Below are 9,512 nucleotides of genomic sequence, written 5' to 3' on the forward strand. Positions count from 1 at the left end.
TTGCCTCCCGACCTGCCCCCAGCCTCTTTTCATACTTTGGGCTCTTCGTCATCGTACCCCACAGAAGAAGAAAAAAAATGAATGCTCAGCAGCACAAAAGGGAATACATATGGTGAGGAGTCTCTCGCTCACTCGCCATACGACTGGTTCCGACGCGCGGTCTGAAAGATTGCCCGTAACTCGCTCTTTCTCTCTCTCTCACTCACTCTTCCCCTCTCGTCCTCTCTTCTCAACCCTCACACACGGGCGATTTTCATTGCCCAACACGCAAACAGATCTCGTCTCTACTCCTCGGTTCTACGGCCCTGAACACCACCACCACCACCACCACACACACACATACGACTCGCTCGCGTTTCCTCTTTGTCTATCCTTCCACCTCCCTCTCCCCCACACACACCCCTCACCTCCTCTCTGCTATCGCCTGTATCGCTCGGTGTCGTGCCGCCTTTCCCAAAGTAAAAGGACGAAGAATAAGTTTAGGTGTCTGTGTATATATATACTCGCATACAAAATAAGAAAAGGTTAAATCGGACGCGTCTCAGCAGTGGATACACGCTAATCAAGATTCCCGCATGTTTGGGGGAGGGGAGGAGAGGGGAAGGGGAACACACGGGCGAGGGGTGGCACCAACGACCACGCCCCCCCCCCTCCCCATCTTCCCCCCTTTCGGATGTCCGGCCCTCGTGCATGGAGCTGTGTTTGCCTGATACCCAACGAATGCATACGCTGGTGCAGAAGCATAAACGGCGTGCACCTCCTACCGGCTTCGAATTCACATGTGCCCCTCTCTCTGCCTTGTCTCCGACGTCCCCCTACTCTATCCCTCCGCTCCCACCCCCCCCACCACCACATTCTTACACCGGTGATCATCATCTTTCATAACGTGGTGGAATCATGTGCATCTCACGCACATGACCCCACCACCACATCACCGTGTGACCGATCCATCTCTACGCGTCTAAGGAGTTTGCCTATTTGCTTTACTCGCGCACGTCAGCAGCTGTGTTTCTCATTTTTCTCCACCCCTGTATGGTGTGACTTTCCCTTGACGCGTCCCTACGTTCCTGTACACCCCTCACTTACTGTGCCGACGTCTTCCTCCTCCTCTCACCCCCTGTGTTGCGCTGCCCCCTCCCTCCCTTCCCCCACCACCACCACCACATTTTACACAGGCGGTAAGCATGGCTGAAACACACCTACGCACCCGCAACCGCACAAAGCACAGTTGTCTCCCCATAAATACAACGTCGCTAAGTCGTCTGGCCCTCACCTTTATTGGCCTTGTCGTCCTACTCGCCGCTGTTCTGTGCGTCTCTATCGACGCTCGTTCTGTGGAGACTCTACAGACTCTATGAGCAACAACATCAACGACGTACATCAATCGAACGAGGACGAGATGGAGAAGCCCAAGCCAATGGGGCCTGGTGACATGGAGCGCATGATGGCGGATCTCGAAGAGCGCTGGCGCAACCGCCCACGTCCGGTTCCGTCCGGGAACGACGGCAACCTCAAGATTGCAGAACCGTTGGTGTGCAGGCTGCCAAACGGAGGTGTTTCAGACAGCGTCCTTGAGCAACTGAAACGGAACAGTGCACGTCGTGAAGCTGAAAAAAAGAATGAGGTGAACCATAGGAGCTTCGATTTGTAGGGACAACTAGTGTGCGCAGATGGGGGGGAGGGGAGACGGTGGTGCCACCAGAGACGCCTCCGCAACACCAGCAGCAGCAGCGTTAGAAACTATGTATTTATGTATTTGATGGGAAGTTTGGAGGCACTTCTCATAGTCGCCCGCTCCCCTGATCACTTTCTCTGAGTGCGCTCTTTGTTTGGTGATTTGTTGTCTCCATGTTGTACCCTCCATCCTCCCCTCCCCATACACACACACACACGCGCGCGTCTTCCCACCTGTCCGTCTGATATTTTGCCGCTAAGCACAAGCATATCGGTGTACGCAGCTGTGGGGTGTGCGCGTGTGGAACCATTGATCGAGTCGAAGTATAGAGTCTCCCACACACGGACAGTATCGCTAACGGTGACATGATAAAATAAAGAAGTGGTGCCCACTCCTCACCCCACCTCAACTCTCCCCTTTTTTTTCAGTTTTTTCTTTGGGACTTTTTGACTTTTTTCCCCCTTTGTGAGCCTTTTTTTGGTTTCGTTTCAAAGCTTATCACCTTTTGCCTCATCCTTCATGCCTGGAAACAGCGCACACGCATGAGCGCATGAGTCCATCCATCTCTGCATATATGCTGTATCCCGCCTCTGTTTTTTTTCTTTTTCCAATCCCCTCCCCCACCCCAATGCTTTGTTCATCCCATCATTCTCCCAAACGTCTTTTTGTTATCCCGTCATATTTATGACTTCACTGTCCAGGTGAGCCAATGCGTCGGATGTGCGCCAGAAAAAAACTAACGCCATCGACCCACTTAACCCTCTCAAGCACCGAACCACACACGCGTGCGCACAAGTATATTGAGACACACAGCCAAAACCTGTCGAGTGCAGAAAAAAAAGGTACCAATGGGAATGGGAGAGAAGGGGGGCTCTCACCTCCCCCTTGCCTCCCGACCTGCCCCCAGCCTCTTTTCATACTTTGGGCTCTTCGTCATCGTACCCCACAGAAGAAGAAAAAAAATGAATGCTCAGCAGCACAAAAGGGAATACATATGGTGAGGAGTCTCTCGCTCACTCGCCATACGACTGGTTCCGACGCGCGGTCTGAAAGATTGCCCGTAACTCGCTCTTTCTCTCTCTCTCACTCACTCTTCCCCTCTCGTCCTCTCTTCTCAACCCTCACACACGGGCGATTTTCATTGCCCAACACGCAAACAGATCTCGTCTCTACTCCTCGGTTCTACGGCCCTGAACACCACCACCACCACCACCACACACACACATACGACTCGCTCGCGTTTCCTCTTTGTCTATCCTTCCACCTCCCTCTCCCCCACACACCCCTCACCTCCTCTCTGCTATCGCCTGTATCGCTCGGTGTCGTGCCGCCTTTCCCAAAGTAAAAGGACGAAGAATAAGTTTAGGTGTCTGTGTGTATATATACTCGCATACAAAATAAGAAAAGGTTAAATCGGACGCGTCTCAGCAGTGGATACACGCTAATCAAGATTCCCGCATGTTTGGGGGAGGGGAGGAGAGGGGAAGGGGAACACACGGGCGAGGGGTGGCACCAACGACCACGCCCCCCCCCCTCCCCATCTTCCCCCCTTTCGGATGTCCGGCCCTCGTGCATGGAGCTGTGTTTGCCTGATACCCAACGAATGCATACGCTGGTGCAGAAGCATAAACGGCGTGCACCTCCTACCGGCTTCGAATTCACATGTGCCCCTCTCTCTGCCTTGTCTCCGACGTCCCCCTACTCTATCCCTCCGCTCCCACCCCCACCACCACATTCTTACACCGGTGATCATCATATTTCATAACGTTGTGGAATCATGTGCATCTCACGCACATGACCCCACCACCACATCACCGTGTGACCGATCCATCTCTACGCGTCTAAGGAGTTTGCCTATTTGCTTTACTCGCGCACGTCAGCAGCTGTGTTTCTCATTTTTTCTCCACCCCTGTATGGTGTGACTTTCCCTTGACGCGTCCCTACGTTCCTGTACACCCCTCACTTACTGTGCCGACGTCTTCCTCCTCCTCTCACCCCCCTGTGTTGCGCTGCCCCCTCCCTCCCTTCCCCCCACCACCACCACCACATTTTACACAGGCGGTAAGCATGGCTGAAACACACCTACGCACCCGCAACCGCACAAAGCACAGTTGTCTCCCCATAAATACAACGTCGCTAAGTCGTCTGGCCCTCACCTTTATTGGCCTTGTCGTCCTACTCGCCGCTGTTCTGTGCGTCTCTATCGACGCTCGTTCTGTGGAGACTCTAAATACAGACTCTATGAGCAACAACATCAACGACGTACATCAATCGAACGAGGACGAGATGGAGAAGCCCAAGCCAATGGGGCCTGGTGACATGGAGCGCATGATGGCGGATCTCGAAGAGCGCTGGCGCAACCGCCCACGTCCGGTTCCGTCCGGGAACGACGGCAACCTCAAGATTGCAGAACCGTTTGTGTGCAGGCTGCCAAACGGAGGTGTTTCAGACAGCGTCCTTGAGCAACTGAAACGGAACAGTGCACGTCGTGAAGCTGAAAAAAAGAATGAGGTGAACCATAGGAGCTTCGATTTGTAGGGACAACTAGTGTGCGCAGATGGGGGGGAGGGGAGACGGTGGTGCCACCAGAGACTCCTCCGCAACACCAGCAGCAGCAGCGTTAGAAACTATGTATTTATGTATTTGATGGGAAGTTTGGAGGCACTTCTCATAGTCGCCCGCTCCCCTGATCACTTTCTCTGAGTGCGCTCTTTGTTTGGTGATTTGTTGTCTCCATGTTGTACCCTCCATCCTCCCCTCCCCATACACACACACACACACGCGCGTCTTCCCACCTGTCCGTCTGATATTTTGCCGCTAAGCACAAGCATATCGGTGTACGCAGCTGTGGGATGTGCGCGTGTGGAACCATTGATCGAGTCGAAGTATAGAGTCTCCCACACACGGACAGTATCGCTAACGGTGACATGATAAAATAAAGGAGTGGTGCCCACTCCTCACCCCACCTCAACTCTCCCCTTTTTTTTCCAGTTTTTTCTTTGGGACTTTTTAACTTTTTTTCCCCTTTGTGAACCTTTTTTTGGTTTCGTTTCAAAGCTTATCACCTTTTGCCTCATCCTTCATGCCTGGAAACAGCGCACACGCATGAGCGCATGAGTCCATCCATCTCTGCATATATGCTGTATCCCGCCTCTGTTTTTTTTCTTTTTCCAATCCCCTCCCCCACCCCAATGCTTTGTTCATCCCAGCATTCTCCCGAACGTCTTTTTTTTATCCCGTCATATTTATGACTTCACTGTCCAGGTGAGCCAATGCGTCGGATGTGCGCCAGAAAAAAACTAACGCCATCGACCCACTTAACCCTCTCAAGCACCGAACCACACACGCGTGCGCACAAGTATATTGAGACACACAGCCAAAACCTGTCGAGTGCAGAAAAAAAAGGTACCAATGGGAATGGGAGAGAAGGGGGGCTCTCACCTCCCCCTTGCCTCCCGACCTGCCCCCAGCCTCTTTTCATACTTTGGGCTCTTCGTCATCGTACCCCACAGAAGAAGAAAAAAAATGAATGCTCAGCAGCACAAAAGGGAATACATATGGTGAGGAGTCTCTCGCTCACTCGCCATACGACTGGTTCCGACGCGCGGTCTGAAAGATTGCCCGTAACTCACTCTTTCTCTCTCTCACTCACTCTTCCCCTCTCGTCCTCTCTTCTCAACCCTCACACACGGGCGATTTTCATTGCCCAACACGCAAACAGATCTCGTCTCTACTCCTCGGTTCTACGGCCCTGAACACCACCACCACCACCACGCACACTGCGATAAAACCCTGGGACATGCACGGCACCTGTGAGCTCAGTTTATCAACTGTTAGCTTGCCTGCCTGCCTGTGTGCGTGAATCCCTCTTCCCTTCGCCCTCGCGACTTGTGCGCACAAAACCAGTGAAGCACAGTAAATAACTACGACTGGGCCTTCTCTTTCGCGTGTCTGTGTGTGTCTGCATGTGCTTGCGCTTTACTCGAATCAGCCCAGCCTCAATATCCTTGGCATTCGTGTCGTCGTCAGGCTCACTGTGCATACACTCTGAGTGGTTTGTGTCCTGCACATTTACTTTGTGGGCAGTTGTTTTGTTTGCGTGTTTCGTTGTTGACCAGTACCCCATTCCGCCCTCCCCCCACCACCACACACACCACCACCACACACACACACACACACACGACTCACCCGCGTTCCCTGCGCGCTCTCACCAAACTAGCAAAAAAAGAAATTCTCAAGAAAAAGGAAATAAAGGAGGGGATATTAAAGAGAGACGTTACCCCCTCCCCACCCTTTTCGTCTTGTGGTGCGCCTCCGACTTTTTCCTGCTGCGCTTTTCCCTCCCTTTTTTCTGCCCCACCCCCCTGACCCCCCAAAGTCGTCTCTTCTCCGAGGGCTTCTCGTATTGCAATTGCAGTGAGGGGGGGGATACAAGAAACCGTGTGTATGTGTGCGTTCTATCGTGCTCGACGCGCTTTCATCTGACGGTGATATCAAACGTGGAGAGGAAAGGGGGAAGGAGGGACCTGGTAGATATATATATATATATTGTTTAGACGCACAGGCATTCACATATTTGTGTATTTGTTCTTTATTATTGTTTTGCAGCGAAGAAGTGTTGTTGTCATCCGCAGAAACGCTCTCGCTATTGTTTTTGTGCGGAAGAGGGGAGAGAAGCGCACGAAAAAGTTGTCTCCCATCATCTGTGCAACGTGCGCCCGGCGAAGCGGGAAATCACCGGAGAAAAATTAAACCAAATTTTTAAAAGGGGGAGAATGGGTAGCAAGCCGACCAAGCACACTGAGAAGGGCGGTGTCTACCCATCGGGTCGTAAAACAAAGGACAACTCGAATCGGGGTTCTTCGGATGTGCCAAGCGGCCACAGCTCTCCAACGGTTGCGAACCAACGACTGTCGCCTGAGTGGCGTGGTTTTAACAACCCCAACCCGGCTCGTTCAGGAAGTTCTGTCGATCGAGCGGAAAGGCGTCAGACCCGCATGCTAGGTGCGGAAGACGTGGGTGGCACTCACGAAGACCTCGCCGAGCGCCCATTCCGTCAGGAAAAGGTGAGCCGAGTGCCGACCAAGGCGCTTCTAAAGCCACCCAAAAACGCGGGATCCAAGATCGCAGATCCTGACGAGGACCAAGATTTTTACTGAGGAATGGGCCCAGGGGAAGGGACTTGGGGGGGGGGGGGGGGGGGGAGGGGGTACTTGGCGGTTGCGTGGGAAGCATACACGATAAAAATCAAAAGAGTTGCTCGAGAACTGTTCGCTTGTGTATGTGTGTGTGTGTGTTTTTGGTGCACTCGATCGCCTTTGGGGGGAGGGAGGAGGAGTGGGGTTTACGTGTATGTGTGATAAGCTGTACATATGCAATCGATTCGGTTCCTCTTTCGGACTTGTCTGTTTCTCGGGTTCTAACATTACCCCTTCCCTTTCTCTGCTGCACCCCCCCCCCACCACCACCATATATATATATATATCTGTAAAGCCAACGATGTGACAAGCGGCACCTCTTTTTTTCCGTTGCGTTGGGACCATCAACAGCCACCACCACTTCGGCAAAAAAAAGCGCGCATACTTCTCCGTGTAGGTACAGGCCCAAGAACCGTCATGGGGAACGAACGACACCCCCCCCCCGGGCGGGGCGGGCTAGACAAAATGTGCCTTTATCAAAGAACCAAACATATAGATGAACCCAAAAAAAAAAAGAAGAGGAGGAGGTGGCCGTTGGGTTTTTTGTATTCAATGGCCTTTCTTCTTCTTCCGTCAATGTGATGTTAGTATTTTTTTAATGATTTGGTGCTCGTATCTGATGTGTGTTTGTGTGAAAAAAAAAAAGAGACCGCATCCCCCACATATACTCTCCTTTGTTGTCGTGCTTTTCTCTGGGTTTTTTCCCTTCCTCCTATGATTTGCTGCTGATTTTAACCGGATACATGAGCGTGTGCGTAGGGCGTTTCATGGCATCTTTGTCCTGTCCGTCGTGTTGACCTGAGCTTATTCCACTCCTCCCACCCCCCCCCACTGTTTTTGTGCTTTCTCTGGTTTTCTTCTTTACTTCTCACATTATCTTTTTGTTGTCGCTGTTGCTGGAGGACGACGAGTGGATTCGCCTCATCTCTTTTCTGTATGTGGTGTAGCGTCTCTGCCACTTTGGCTTTTCTTCTTTTCTTTCCCCCATCCCATTTCTGGTGGGCATTCGGTGCTTCTGCTACACAGGTGGTTCCCTCCCTCCCTCCCTCCCTCCCCCCCAAAAAAAAAAATCCTCCACAAGCCGCTGAGATTCCCTTGACCTCTTTGGGCGGGGCGGGGCGGAGGGGTCCCTCTATGTGTGAATATGTGTGTGAACGTGTTTTGTTTATGCAGTGTCTCTCCCTCCCCTCCCCTCCCCCCCCCCCCTTCTTCATACATATAGATCGATGTGTATGTAGCCAGCCGCACGCACGCACGTATGTTTGGTTGTGCTTCTGTTTCTTACACCCCCCCCAAAAAAAAATGCTTTGAATCTTTTTTTCCTTTCCTCCTGTTATCTTTGCTGTAAAGTGGTATCGATCTTGGCATCTCCTGTTGACTGCCTTCCCTCTTGTCAATCGTTGAGCACTGCTGTGATGACGGAGGGACACCTCGAAGTGAGGGGGTGGGGGCGGGGTGTCTCAGGAATTTGATGCCCAGTCTGTGAGGGGGCCAACTAGCGCCACCTCTCTCCTCCCTCCCCTCCCCAATCCTTCTGCCACTGCACAAACACGTGTGGTGGTGGTGGTGACAGGGCCACGGACCCGAGACCTCTGGGTAGAGTTAGAGCGACAAATTGCGGCGGCGGGCCTGCGGTCGGGTCGTCGCTGGTGTTGTGCTAGAGAGACCTGCGACTGTAAAGGTGTCTGAACAATGGATGTGACCATTAAAGTCTCACGTGACGACTTGCACAGCGAGCGGGTTAAACAAAGCTTTAGGGCATATGCCGTGTTCAAGTGAATGGAACGGCATCGCTGTACCGCGGTGCGTGCAGCGCCTTTTGCACCACTGCGAGGTTGGGTCGTATGGCAAGCCGGTCCGGGGGAAGGTTGAGCTGACACAACCCTCGACGCACCCATGCGAGTCTCTTCTTATATCTGGTCTCTGCCGATGCTGTCTCGCTAGTCGTCGTTCCACGCACATCCTCCTCCTCCGCAGTCCGTCCGCGGGCGCGTGTTTCCTTCTCGGGGAGCCCTTCTCTTCCTCGAACTCTTGCACAGTGTTAATCCTCGCCTCATCCCGCTTCGGCTCTGAGCTCACGATGTTACACAGATACGCTGAATCACTTTACTTGTCCCCTTGACATCCCCCCTCGACACCCTTCTTTCTGCACCTCTTCCAACCACCACATGGACACATATGTACATGCACTCAAAAACGCAAGACGTTGTGCGATCCCCCAGTATCCCGTGCTCTTGATTCAGGGCACCCACTCCCCCCTCCTCATCCTCTTCACAACCCCCCTCCCCCTCCACCCTTGTGCTCTCTATCACACTCTGTGCTACGGATTTCCAAGAGATCTAAACGAAGGCAAATCCTGACTTGGCACACAACCATACCTCGCATATCTTTATATTCACATATATATATATATACTATCACTTTCACTCGATATCCCACGTATCCCTCTCTCTCCCCCGCCCCCTTATTTGGACACCCATTCTCATGGTCTCTTGAATGAGATGTCATTTCTTCCAGACGCGTGTACCTGCCTATACACCACACACGCATATATATATATATACATAATAATAATAATAGTTGTACTTGAAGCTGTTGTGCTACTGAAGACGATTCATTTCCCTGTTTTTTGTTGTTTG

The 9,512-nt window shown here is 52.3% G+C and overlaps 1 protein-coding gene across 1 annotated transcript; it reads left to right on the forward strand.

Annotated features, from left to right (window-relative positions):
- Positions 1-6,450: 6,450 nt before the first annotated feature.
- On the forward strand, positions 6,451-6,834 carry JKF63_04176 (uncharacterized protein; the record flags this gene model as incomplete). Its single annotated transcript, XM_067900169.1, has 1 exon — positions 6,451-6,834. One exon carries the CDS (start codon positions 6,451-6,453, stop codon positions 6,832-6,834), a length of 384 nt encoding a protein of 127 aa, XP_067756353.1.
- Positions 6,835-9,512: the final 2,678 nt, after the last annotated feature.

This window comes from Porcisia hertigi, chromosome 26 (genome assembly GCF_017918235.1).
Source record: "Porcisia hertigi strain C119 chromosome 26, whole genome shotgun sequence".
Lineage (NCBI taxonomy): Eukaryota > Euglenozoa > Kinetoplastea > Trypanosomatida > Trypanosomatidae > Porcisia > Porcisia hertigi.